Source organism: Dicentrarchus labrax, unplaced genomic scaffold (genome assembly GCF_905237075.1).
Source record: "Dicentrarchus labrax unplaced genomic scaffold, dlabrax2021, whole genome shotgun sequence".
NCBI lineage: Eukaryota > Metazoa > Chordata > Actinopteri > Moronidae > Dicentrarchus > Dicentrarchus labrax.
In genome coordinates, this window is record NW_026136703.1 from 2,969,504 (window position 1) to 2,983,450 (window position 13,947).

Genomic DNA, 13,947 nt, shown 5'->3' on the forward strand with positions numbered 1-13,947 from the left:
AGGAGGAGCCAGTGAATATGACAAAAAAAGTTATTGATATAAAGGTTACCTACTGCAGCTTTAATAAGTCACTCTATCTCAGCCTAATGTAGTGGAATAAGTCACCGGTTCTCCTTCAGGGCTTTTTTTGTAGCCAGGTGACTCTTCTTCTACCTCTGGATTTTTTTTATATTTTCAGACCAGTCAGTATACAAAATGAAAGCCCACCCGAATTTGCACACACGCACACACACACACACACACACACACACACACACACACACACATTAATCCACCCTCAGCAAAGCGTTGTTTCCTCTTTAGGCGTGTCTGACAGGCACAGAGCTTTCACTTCTGCGTGGCTGCTGCACTTTGCCCCAAACTCTGAGGTTGGATGTTGGAGGCTGAATCCTCCTGGAGAGATGAGTTTCTACAGCGATGCGTCCACTGAAGACATGAGCGACGAGCTGGAGACATTGGGGTAAGAGGAGACCTTCCACCTGCTGTAGGAAACCGCGAGAGGCGAACGAGTTCCGGGCTCTAATGACGCCCTGTACCAGACTCCGTGCATAAATCATGCAATTAAAAGAATTCCTACTTATTCACAAACCTATGCGCTCTTTAGAACATGTGTTGGGAGTAATTACTAAACTGTAGTCTGTCATGGTGAGACCGGCATTATAATGATCTGTTAGTAACACTGCCATAACTTCTTATGACTTCTCAGCCTTTTCCACTGCTGCTTTGCAGAGTAGATTTTGATAGAATAATTACATAAACATAGTTTTTATATACAAATATAATTTGTTCTTAGGAATTATCAAGAAATGGTTTTAACTTGTATTAAAGAGTATCTTTTGTCTCACAACACAGGCAGCATTAAGTTCCTTGTCTGAAAGAATGTTAAGCTGCTTCACTGTGCAGCTGTTCCACTTCTAAAATCTGATTTACAAATAAATAATCCTGAAGGCAACAAATTCATCTTACAAATACACTCAGGGCCCTTTTTATTAGGTACACCTGTATACAGTCTAATGTAACACAGTACAGCTCAGTCATGAATATGAAGCTTTAAATGTTGAGTTTTTGTTGAGGTGTGTTTAATATTCTGTCACTAACTACAGCTACATCAATGATACATACTGTATATCTGAATGAACACTGCTGTGGCACTGCAAAGTGTAGACCTATAGAATATCTGTTATTGATTTGTCTGATTTGTCCAGAAAGATAATAGCTTGATAAAGAATATTCCAGGACTTAATGTAGGCCCAACCCAGAGACAGCCCTGCGTTCGCCACTGGTGGGCTTGGGGGAAGGACGCAATCGGCCAACCAGAAAATCATCCTCCACCTCTGGGATGCCCCTATAGTAAAAGAAACATAATAAAGTGCCCTTTACAGTTGCCCAATGTGCAAGAAAATGTTATGTTGGGTCGCAAAGCTTTACAGGGGGTGGTGAGGCTTTCTTGATTTTAAAGAGGCAGAAAATAAATATAAAAAATATAAAAACAAGTTAACCAATATTATAAGGGTATGTAGGAAAGAATACTATAGTAAAATATTATTAAAGGAATATGGGACATATTAAATAGTATTATTAAAAATAGTGCTAAACAACAGAGCTACCCTCAATATTTTATTGATAACAATATTAAAAAGTACAATATGGACGATGTGGTCAACAGCTTTAATCATTTCTTTGTAAATGTTGGACCAAACCTGGCAAGAAAAATTCCTGATCCATTGTTATCTGAGGATTGGAATGATAACCTCATAGTGAGAAATCCCAGTTCAATGTTCCTCACAGCAGTGGAAGGAAAAGAAATAATAGATATAGTAAATAAATGTAAATACAAAACATCTACTGATTCAAATTAAATTGATATGAAAGTTGTAAAAAAGGTAATTGAGGGGATTTCAGAGCCACTTACCTACATCTGTAACTTATCATTCCAAACCGGAAAATTTCCTAACAACATGAAAATAGCTAAAGTTGTGCCACTGTATAAAACTGGGGATAGACACCACTTCACAAATTACAGGCCAGTTTCTTTACTTCCACAGTTCTCCAAAATTCTAGAAAAAGTATTCAATAACAGATTAGACAAATTCATAAACAAACATAAATTACTTTCAGACAGTCAATACGGATTTAGAGCAAACAGCTCAACATCACTGGCATTAACAGAATCAACTGAGGAAATCACAAACGCTATAGATCACAAACTGCATTCAGTTGGAGTATTCATAGATCTCAAAAAAGCTTTTGATACAATTAATCATAACATATGAATCAATAAACTTGAACAGTACGGGATCAGGGGGTTAGTATTGCACTGGGTGAGAAGTTATTTAAGCAACAGAAAACAATTTGTGGGGAACATTCATCGTCATGCTTGGACATTGCTTGTGGCGTCCCACAGGGATCAGTATTAGGTCCAAAACTATTTATACTTTACATAAACGAAAGTTTCAAAAACAATAAAATTAGTATTATTTGCAGATGACACTAGTATTTTTTGTTCTGGGGGGGATTTACATGAACTACTGGGGAGGATCACCACTGAAATGTGCAAACTGAAAATGTGGTTTGACAGAAACAAATTATCGTTAAACTTAAGTAAAACCAAATTCATGTTATTTGGCAATTGCAATAAGAATACACAAGTACAGTTACAAGTAGATGGAATGGACGTTGAAAGAGTATATGGAAACAAGGTTCTCGGGGTAACAATTGATGATAAAATAAACTGGAAGTCTCATATAAAACATGTACAAAGCAAACTGTCAAGAAGCATTTCAGTTCTGAGCAAAGCAAAATACATTCTGGACCACAAATCTCTCCACATTCTCTACTGTTCACTGATTTTACCATATTTACAATACTGTGCAGAGGTTTGGGGCAATACTTACAAATGTACAATACAATCTCTATCCATACTACAGAAAAGAGCCATAAGAAGATTTCATAATACCGGTTATAGAGACCACACAAATTCACTATTCTTAAAATCAAAAACATTAAAATTCACTGACCTGGTTAATTTCCAGACTGCACAAATCATGTACAAAGCAATAAACAATGTACTTCCTGGAAATATTCAAAAATAGTTTTCTTACAGAGTTGGGGGTAATAATCTGAGGGGTGAGTTCAACTTAAAACATCTGTGGGCACGTACAACATTAAAAAGTTTTTGTCTTTCAGTTTGTTGAGTGTTGAGTTGTGGAACAGACTGGGTGCTCAAGGAATGTCCAAGCATGATCCAGTTTAAAAAGCGGTACAAACACATGGTTTAACAAGAAGAACATGTTCGAAATAAAAAAAGAGAAAGAGAAAGAAAAGGGGGGGTAAAAAAAAAGTTTAGATTATTATTCAAGATCTAATCTTTGAAGATAGCCTTGTCCTGCTTTAGAAAGTACGCAGTTAAAACAAAGAGCTGATAGAACAACAGGGTAAGCATCAGGGAGAAGAAAACACTGAATTTGTCAAAAAAGAAGAAATGAAGTGTGTATGATTGTTAAAAAATGAATTGTTTGTTCTACACGAACCTCCTGCAGTTATTGTGTTCACTGTTTTGGTTCATTGTACAGTTTATTATTTGTTCTCTACTGTTATTGTTATACACTGAATATAATATGAAATATCTATAAAATAAGTCACTAAGTGAGTTTACTCAGTGCTACAAAAGGGCTGCCTTAAGGATAAACATTGAGAACCAAAATGAGTCGGCCTCTGCCTGCCTACCTGGTTAACTGTTCCCTGTTTTTATTTTAGAGGCATAGTGGCTGTTAGGGGGTGTAAGAAAATTGTGATATTGTATATCGATTCTCAAAAACACAGTGTCTAAATACAGATCTCACTGTTCTGGTTGCATAAAAAAAAAAATTTCAAAATCAAATCACAATATATCACCTTGGTTACAGTATCGCAATATTATATTGAATCATAACCCCTGTATTGTGATACGTATCGAATCGCCAGATTCTTGCCAATAAACAGTGCTCGTAGGTATACTTTAAACCTGGGTCACATTATAAAACTAGAGTGCAGATCTTTTTAGATAATAACTGCTACTAAATATGAATTTATGGCAGGTCTGGTTACACTGCATTACTGACTTGAATCAGCGGTGAGAATGTGTAACAGTTTTCTATGAGAGCTTCATAACCCAGCAAACACACAGAAACACTTCAGCCAGGAGTCCAAAGGGTGACACAGCTCCCCATGTTCAGGCGGTGTGAGCTGATAAACCTGTAGCTGCTTTTGAAACAGGGACTGAAATGTCACATTTACTGCCATTTTCCTTTGTATATTGCGCTTCTCTTGAGCTATGAACATCAGTATTTCTTAATGTATTATCAGCAACTCTTAATGCAAATAATCAACTTTCACATCCTCTTACTAGTTTCCTTTGCATCTGTCTTACACTGAGGTTTGTTTATCTGCAAAAAAAAACATCCCCATTTCCTCTGAAAACCTCTATAAGGTCTGTTCTTCAGTACTGTTTCAGGCAGATAGCATCTACAAATAGCATCCAGGTGCTGCATGTCACTTCTCAGTGTTCTAGTGGTTGATGTGGACCAAACACACAAACAGAGCACCAAAAGCTTTGGAACAGCCCTTATACTGTACATCTCTCGACATGAAGTCTTTTTACTATCATGTTTTCCCTGAAGATGGCAATTTAGATGAACCTCTTTTTCCCACAAGAAATGTAACAGATACAGTATTGAGTTACTGCTTATTTCTTCTTTTTGGTGAAGGTGGTACCACTATGACCTGTCCCGCCATGCTGCAGAGGCCCTTCTCTTGTCCAATGGGACTGATGGAAGTTATCTGCTGAGGAACAGTAATGAGGGACCAGGCTGCTTCGCCCTGTCTGTCAGGTCAGTGTATAACACCGTCTTTCTAAATGGAAGAAATACACACTGATTTTGGTCAATTTAACTGATAAATGGTGACACCATGAACATCTCTTGTCACAATAGATCACTGTTGTTAGAACTTAATGGTGGACCTAGTTTAATGCAGTTCAACAGATGCTTAAGTGAGTGTAAGGCTCTTTATAGTACCTTATTTGTACAGACCAAAATGTGTATGTTGCACCAAGTATGGATCGGTTAGTTAGTCAACTATTCAATTATTTGCCAACAATGATCAATTAATCATTTTGAGTCATTTTTAAGAAGAATAGTCACATTTCTTTGGCAAACACCAATCACCATTTTTTGACATTTTAATAATGTCATAAAGGCATGAAATGGTCTTAAAATGACAATAAGATCGTTCATAATTATTTCTGGGACAATATATTGTCCAGCAAATCTTCACAGGCCTACTTGTTCATTGATTGTTTGATCAAATAGTTTTAGAGTTAAATCGTTTGACAGCATTTTATTAAGGAAGAGTTAAGAGCCATACATGGCAAAACATTTGACACAAACTTTGGCTTTTTTTGTTGAATGAAAAAGAGTAGTGTTGAAGAAAAAAAACATATCTTTTACAGGGAGCTATTGAACGTGGTATTTTTTTGGTGTTGTATTTGTGTATTGTATCGGCACTAATTAAAAACCAAGATAAGAAACAATACAACAATTATTTGGTATCGTCTTTTAAACTGCATTCTGTCACTGTATAATGTTTTTCGCATGTGAACAGCATTGAAAGTGCAACATTAAATGTTTGTCGTTTGGCACACAGGGCAAAGGATTCTGTCAAACATTTTCACGTGACACGCAAAGACAACGGCTACGTGTTTGGGTTTAACGAGTTTGCAACCCTTCATGACTTTGTCAACCACTTTGCTAACCAGCCTCTGCTGGGCAGTGACACAGGTATGTTCACCAACAAGCATGCTGCATGTTACCAGCGCATACTGTAAAACAACAGATTGCACTGTTGGCTGTCTTTCTGGTTCAGTGATACACAACAAATGTAACAGCTTCTTTGAGCCCCTTTGTGGTTATACTAGAAATAACTTGTTCCAGCACAAGTTCGTCTTACAAATGTAGGTAAGGCTCACATATAAACAGGAAGTTGTTTGAAATTAGGAGTCTGTGCAAAGATGCAAGAATGGGAGTGATGTGATTTCTTAAAGCCTAGAGGCAGCATTTTGAAAGAGCCGCAGGCAAGAGATTGAGGCCATGGTAAAGATAGTTACACTAGTCAAAGTGAGAGAAAATAGATTATAAAAATAGAGAATAGTAGAAACTGTATCTTTACTATGAGCTGCAAAGACCTGGGCTCAGATTTCAGGTCACTCACAGCCTTTCTGCCGTTTTTGAAGGGCTCCTTGGATTTGCTGACGTTGACCAGTAGGTTGTTCTCCCAGTCAGAGTCAGAATCAGGTTTATTGCCTATATAAGTAGGTTTTCAGTAGGTTAGAAAATTGTCAAGCTGTCTCTGGACAGGCACAAGTAATAATAGCCAAGTGTCCGAGACCCCTCCAGATAGAAGCACTTTCATTTGCTGTTGAACTTTTCTCAGACTACAGTCGTTCATCCTTCCCCACTGCCTTGTTAAACCTGCATTTTGATGCTTCTGACCTGTTTCTGTTCCCACTCCTGAACACTACTTGCTTTTGCAGTCGTAGCTATCTAGTTAAGCTATCTGAGTTAAGCTGTGAACCAGGGTTTGTCATTGTTGTAACTTCCAAAGAAGCTAATCTATGATGTCACAGCCTGTGTACTCGTCCAGACTGTTGGAAGCAGTCCTGTTAGTCAGTACAGTCCGAGCACGCACAGAGATCCTCCATAGCTTCACTGTTGTTGTTTTTTGATGTCTTCACAACTGGATTACAGAGCTTTAATATCTTCCTGTCTGCAGGGATCGGATGGACTTGAGCATGGGGGACATCACAATAGGCACTGTTGATTGTACTATAATAACAATCACTGCCCTAGAGGCAGGGCACACTTGGAAGCTGACTTATTAACTTAGTTGACTGACTTTTATTTTCCTGATTTATTTTAATATCTAATGAGGAATGAAAAAGATGTCTATTCTTTACTTTATTATGTACAGCACCTCACACAAACTAGCAGACGCCCAGTATCCTTGTTAATGCACATATAATTAAACAAATAGAAATGTTTTTTTATTTAATAAAAAGGAAGATATTATAAAACTCAGAGATAAGTCTTTGGTTAAAAAACAACAACAAGATTTCAGGTTAATCAGGAACAATCCACAGTGCGGGCTGCTGGCCAGCTGTCAGGCTGAGGCATTACAGGATTGCTACACACCTTTTCCCCGTGTTGCGTAGCACACATGACATAATGTGCATGAAACATTACAACACTTCCCAGCATTGTCAGAAGATCTCCACTCCACATTTTCCAATTCAACAAGAAGAAAGTCCCACATGTCCTTTGTGTTGTATTCTCTTAGTCAGTCTGTAACCGCCCCTCTGCCTCTCAACCAGGAACCCTCATTGTGCTCAAGTGTCCGTACCCGTGGCGTGTGGAAGAGCCGTCCATCTACGAGTCTGTGCGAGTTCACACAGCCATACAAACGGGCCGCACGGAGAATGATCTGGTGCCGAATGCCCCATCGGTATGACACCTCCTGCACACACCTGCAAGCAGCTGATGATTAATAGTACCTTTGTGATGTGACATGTGATGTGATATGATCAAAATAACCTACAGGAGGTTCAAATTCAACTTTCTTTGTAAGTCAGCATTAAAAGATAATTCTACATTATTACAGCATGGGTATTATATTTATAGTTTTTGGCCATAATTTCTAACAGTTAAGTAAATCCTCTACTCACCAGTGTAACTGATTGTTTGCTAAACCCCACCACTTAACAGCAATTGTCCAATTACATAAAAACTGTTAATTAGGCACGGCAGGCAAGTTTTGTATTTCTCCACATGTTGATTGTGCATGGAGCTTTAGTAAGAGCAAATCTCGATATCGGAGGAATATAAATATCTATTTATTTATTAATTATATCATGTATGCAGCCATCAGGTACAGGTAAATGAACAGTTCTACTGTTCTATCTATCTGTCTATACATACTTGTCCTCTTACCTGCAGTGCTATTTATCCATTCAGGTGGTTTTGGTGTGAGTAACCTAGTTTTCTCTCCAATATGATAGAACCAGATGGCACTCAAAGTATGCCTCGGTTGCTCAAGATAATCCACAGACCTTCTGAGCAGTTTCATGCTCTATTCTATTGTCTTTCTATGTATCACTGCACAGAAGGAAATGTGCATCTACTCATGGAATAGTCGATTTCTAGAAAGACATTGTTGTTGAGTTTTTTAAATATATTCTTTTGGCACTTTGAGCACCACAAGCTGAGCGCCATTTGGTTTTATTATATTAGAGAGGCAGACAGCCGATATCTCCAAAACTCAGCGACTCACATCAAGGACCACAGAACTGGTAGGGCCAGTAGGGCCAGATTCAAATTCTTCAGTTGACTCAGCATATGAGAAAGCAATACATTCTGCTATCCAAACGTGTGTTGGCTGATTGTGTCATTTGACGTGAATTTAACTTCCCCCATGCAAATGCTGCCAGCCTGCTGCTGCTGCGTTCCGCGGTCCATGACTCACACCAAAACAATCTACAGCAGATGGACAAGAGAAACTGTCCCTTTAACCATTTGGCTACTAGGGCATCCTAAGCTGGAGCCAAGCTTTCAACCACTTTTCTCAGTCTTCAACATCAAATGGAGTTGTTGGCTCAGTTGGAGTTATTTCTTGACATAGCTTGTTTCTTGTACAAAGGCTGAAGGAACAGCGATGGGGTCATACATCTACCCCACTGTAGATTTAACACTGTCTTCAAACTGCACTGCTTCAGTATTGGCAGCTTCACCAACCTCATCAGTAACCTCAAGCCACACTTCAGTGTAACTAATAAACAGGAAGAGAGTGGCACCTGGGTTTATGAGAAGGCTGACAGCAGCCTAAGTACCACATTGTACTGGAAACCCGCTCTTATGGCACTTTAACCACAAAAAGCATAAAATTAGTGATGAGGACCGTCTGACACAGAGCACAACATCTGTCAGGTGGGCACTCTTTGCCACGATGAGAATCCCACCCTGGTTGAAAGATGACACAGCTAACTCAAGAGGGACCACCAGACCATACTAACTAAACTGAAATAACTGAGCCAGCAACCTTACTGATGAAGAACCGTGAGATGTTGCTGAAAGCTCCAAAAAACAACCTTGTAACTAGACCTTGAGTTAAGATTATTTTGGCCAAGACCTATTTTGGGCTCAATGTAGAATAATGTGTCTACTAAAACAACACATGTCTTTTCAGCTGGGCACAAAGGAAGGCTATCTGGTGAAACAAGGAGCAATTGTGAAGGTAAGAGCGGTGAACTGTAGGGGAGTTACACCTCACATAAATCCACTGTTACCAGGAAGCTTTTTCAGCTGAAAATCTTATCTGTCTGAACACTGAGGAGATATTTACAACACATTCTAAATGTAAATATGTTTTTCAGAACTGGAAACAGAGGTGGTTCACGCTCAACAGATACGAACTCAAGTATTTCAAAGACAAAGTGGTGGGTCTCTCGTCGCTTTGTGTGCTAAATTTGCAGTTTTCACAACTTCACACAATCATAGTATGAAGATAGAGCAGTTAAGTTTCAGATGCTTCTAGTCACACCAGACAAACAACAGGGTCTGAGCTTGTGGTGTGTAAACTGTAGTGTCTCTATTTCAGTGCGAGGAGCCCATTCGAACCCTGGATCTGAGAGCCTGCTCCGCAGTCCAGTTTGACTACTCTCAGGACAGAGTCAACTGTTTCTGGTAAGTGATGGTCAGTCAGTGATCTGCGCTGAGAGGATGTGTCATTTTGCATCAATAACGTAACTTGGGAATTATAAATCAACCACCTGTGTGTCTGTGTTCATCCAAAAGAATGGTATTTTTGGCGGCCGCAACATGCTCCAAAACTCATGAAATGCAGCACATTACCTTAGCCCTAGCCCTAGCCCTAGCCCTAAACTAAGCCTAACTTCAGTATACATTCTCGAATCAGCACAAAACTTAACATGTCTGGGAATAGAGCCCTGGCCTGAATACATATGCGTGCCATAGCGCCACCTACTGGCAACAATAAGTAAGCTTTGGATGGCAATCATCATCTGATTTATCATGTGGTGTATGTGTGATACACTGGCTCATGACGCAACCGCAGAACCCAAACTGTGATTATCTGTCTCATGTTCTACTGTCAGGATGTAGTGAAAATTTCAGCAAATATGACAAAAAGTTATTTTTATAATGGTTACCTACTGCAGCTTTAATCACTTTCAGATGCAACTCCAGGAATTACAGGAGACTAATGTTTAGTCTTCAGTATGTGTCAAAAAGAAGATTGATGGATCAGTTGTAAGCATAGCGCTATACTGCTTTTTACAACTCATCAGAACCTGCAGACTAATTCCAATTATGGCAAAGGCGTCTTCTGCGGAAAATTGCAATACAACGGAGCTTGGTAATTAGCTGCATCAGTTTCTGATTCAGAAATTTAAAATGGTTTTATGATATTTCGCAAAATAACAATTTTCCCATGCATTCAGTTCAGTGTTGGCAATAAAAACAGTATAACAATCTAAGTAAATATTACCGCAATTAGTTATGACACTTTTCAGTAAAATATCAAGGAGATTGATTTTCTTAACAAGCGGAAAAATCGGCTGTGGTGAGAACAACCAAGACCTTGCAAACTGCAATGCATTGTGGGTGATATACCCCCCTGTAGTGACCCTTGTTGTTGGCTCACTCCCCCAGGGTCGATCTCACTTCAGTTTTTTAGGCGAATGGAATGACACTTACGATGGCGGCGGGGATTTCCTCGAGGGCAAGTGCTGGGGGGAAGTTAACAGGGCAGATTGAATGACTAATGAAGCAACATTTAAAGCTCTGAAACAGTTAACAAGTTCCATGCAATCCCATGCACTTTGTTGAGTTACATAATCAGTATGTTGAGAGGAAATTACATTTTTCAACAATTTCAATAATACTTACATTTTTACTAGCATAAATGGTAAAAGGTCATCTGTTCCAGCTTCTCATACATGAATATCTTCTATGACAGTATATTGAATATCTTTTGGTTTGGGGCTTTTGGTTGAACAAAGCAAGACATTTCAGCTCAGGCTTTTGTAAATTGTGATGGGCTTTTTCTACTATTATCTGAGAATTTATAGACCAAATGATTTATTTGATCAACCCTTAAAATAATGAACACTAATCAACAATAAAAAAAATTGTTAGCTTGAGCCCTTTATCATTAAAAATACAGAATTATAACAACATAATATGAACAGCCACACACCAAATGAGTAAAAACATGTATATATGATGTAATGAAGAGATATGAATATTTGATATTGACACAAATATCAAAAGTACAATGTGTGCAATATGTATTAGATGACAGCAACAATATGAAGAAAAAGCAGACGAGATCAGTCACAGCACTGCAGTCTGAGGCCGTGGTTCTACTTCCCCATGCAAGCAAAATCTGACATTTGTGTTGTTCGAAAAAGGGGAAGTCCAAGCAGTTCAATAAGAGAAGGAGAGAGGGGGAGGGAAGGAGAAGTGCACATGAACTGAAGGGCAGCAGTGGCTTTATACAGAGGTTGCAACCACTGACCACCCTTCACCTTTTACACAATGCCTAGTGTGCACACTTATCAGTCCAAACAGGAAGTGCTAATTGTCCTTCCCTCGTCTTCTGGTCATCTTTCTATCAGACCAACAGGGTTTCTGCACTGTCAGCTTATCCAATAATACCTGTCATTAAACTCACTTACAAAATGTAATTACACTGAGACACAGTCTGGATACACGCCACTAGATAATATACTATGATGCATAGTGAACTCACCCTTCCTTTCCCATTAAAACTGTCCATATCTGTGTGTGTCCACAGCCTGGTGTTTCCTGAGCGAACATTTTATCTTTGTACAAAGACGGGTGTGGAGGCAGACGAGTGGATCAAGATCCTCCAGTGGAAACTGGTGAGTGCTGGCAGGAAGTGGGATATTTTTACTCAAAAGACACTTAAAGAACTGTTGATAATGTGCTGCCAAGCTCTGGACGTACTGGAGCAAGAGCCTGTATTCATGGAGATTTTCGAAAAGCATTCTGGGAAAAAGGGGAAATCAACTGAAGCTCAGTAGGAGAATGCAAGGCTGGTTGAGGGAAAGTTGATCATTACAACACTTCATATGACTTCATGATAAGCTTGTGTAATATTAACCCACTTCCTTATTACTGAAAAATCCTGTTTCTTCAGCTGCTGGTCCTCTGCTGGTTTCAGATTCAGATAGCACCAGTTTGAAATGTAAAACTTTACATTTAGTTCTAGTAGTATAGTTGATACCCTGTATCCTTGTGGCCCTGAAGAAAAGGTTGGTGTGTTTTAACTAAACTTCTGCTGTATTATTTTCTTCATTTATAAAGTATATTCCTTCATGAATGAATGTAACATGTATTGAGCTATAGGGAACAACTCAGTTCAGGCGATGCTCAGCCATAGACAAGTGGTACTACAGTCAGACCTAGTGCTGGAAACAATTCATATTTCCTACTGATTTGCGTGTCTTGAGTGTCTTATACCTGCCAGCAGGGGGCAGCTCCATTGGCTGCAATAAAACACAGATACCATGCAGTCTAACACCTAATGCTCTAAACTCTACCTGAAGCGGAAGACCGGAAGGTTTCTGGAACCCAAATGCGGATGCTGAGAGGTTAATTAATAAACTCATAATGTAAACTAACTAATTTGATGGGTTTAGGGAAAGCTCAGTGGGACATTTGTTCAACTCAAAGTCAGTTATGTCATAATGGCTCAGTAGCACAAAGTCAATATTTTAAGAAAGTTTCTCAAAATGACATTCAGAATTCATTTTTTTCTCATCACATTGGCTGAAATGGGCTTCCATAAGAAGACAACTTGAACTCAAGTGTTTTCATTAGTGTACAATCACCTGAAAATAAGAGTCGTTGGGTTTTTGTTACCTTACAATGAGCTGTTTTTACCCACAGAGAGCGAGTCGTTTTCCATGCTGCAATGTTGAACCACCATGTTTCTACAGTAGCCTTGAAGGGACAAACCAAACACATTCTAGATATGGGCGTTTGTGTTTTTCGCGTGTTTTGTGGCCACTGTAGTTTCTCCAACTCCTGAGGGAGATCTGCAACTACACCACTGGATGCCACTGAATCCCACACACTGGGCCTTTAAAACAAACGCACAGTATTTAAAGGATCATTTTCTTTCAGTGCACTGTTTACAGCCAGCAGTGACACCCTCTTTGTTTCCAGTCACAGATCAGAAAAGGTCGATGACTGCTGGCAGCGGAGACACTGGAGATGGAAAGAAGCCCCGCCCTCATGGAATACGTCACATCAGCTGGGCGAACGATGAAGAACAGCAACGTTTTAAACTGAACAGTAAACTTTAGAATACTGGGACACACGGACTGACTGCCGTAACAACACGGATGTGACTCCACTTGGCTGTATATTTATTTAGTACAAAGATGCTTTATTTCTCATGAGTTGAACAGTTGCTTTCCTTTCAGCATGAACATTTACTTCAACAGTTATTTAAAGGGGATTGTAGCATTGTTGGTGCGTCTCTCAGTACTTTCCCTGTCTGTGACTCTCCGCTGCTAGTGAGGAAAAACAGCTGGTCACTGTCACACTGTATTTTGGAGAATTTTCCTGAGTCAGAATAAACTACATTAACGATGGCTAGGAATAGACTGATGATCGGATCCAATATTCTTCCAATTTGAGGAATTGTTATTTTTCTATAATAAAATAAATGGATTTAATAAATTAGATGTAGCCCTGTCTGTGTCTGTAGTCTCACTCAGTATCCTGCCACAGCAGATTGATCTGATTGGTTACACATCACATTATAGTCGACACTGAACGCTGCTGTGCCACAGACAGGAAAAGACAG

General features: G+C 39.1%; 1 protein-coding gene across 1 annotated transcript; it reads left to right on the forward strand.

Annotated features, from left to right (window-relative positions):
• Positions 1-288: 288 nt before the first annotated feature.
• dapp1 (dual adaptor of phosphotyrosine and 3-phosphoinositides) lies at positions 289-13,823 on the forward strand. Its single transcript, XM_051384296.1, has 9 exons — positions 289-460; positions 4,746-4,868; positions 5,683-5,816; positions 7,406-7,536; positions 9,274-9,321; positions 9,461-9,523; positions 9,685-9,770; positions 11,905-11,992; positions 13,302-13,823. The coding sequence occupies exons 1-9, from the start codon at positions 402-404 to the stop codon at positions 13,323-13,325; spliced, it is 756 nt and encodes a 251-aa protein (XP_051240256.1). The 5' UTR covers positions 289-401; the 3' UTR covers positions 13,326-13,823.
• The last annotated feature ends 124 nt before the right edge of the window (positions 13,824-13,947 follow it).

Excerpts from the sequence above, each read along its gene's own strand:
- dapp1 (XM_051384296.1), top strand. The coding sequence starts at position 402 with ATGAGTTTCTACAGCGATGCGTCCACTGAAGACATGAGCGACGAGCTG. Across the intron at positions 9,322-9,460 it reads AACAAGGAGCAATTGTGAAG|AACTGGAAACAGAGGTGGTT; the intron begins GTAAGAGCGGTG and ends TATGTTTTTCAG. Across the intron at positions 11,993-13,301 it reads AGATCCTCCAGTGGAAACTG|TCACAGATCAGAAAAGGTCG; the intron begins GTGAGTGCTGGC and ends CTTTGTTTCCAG.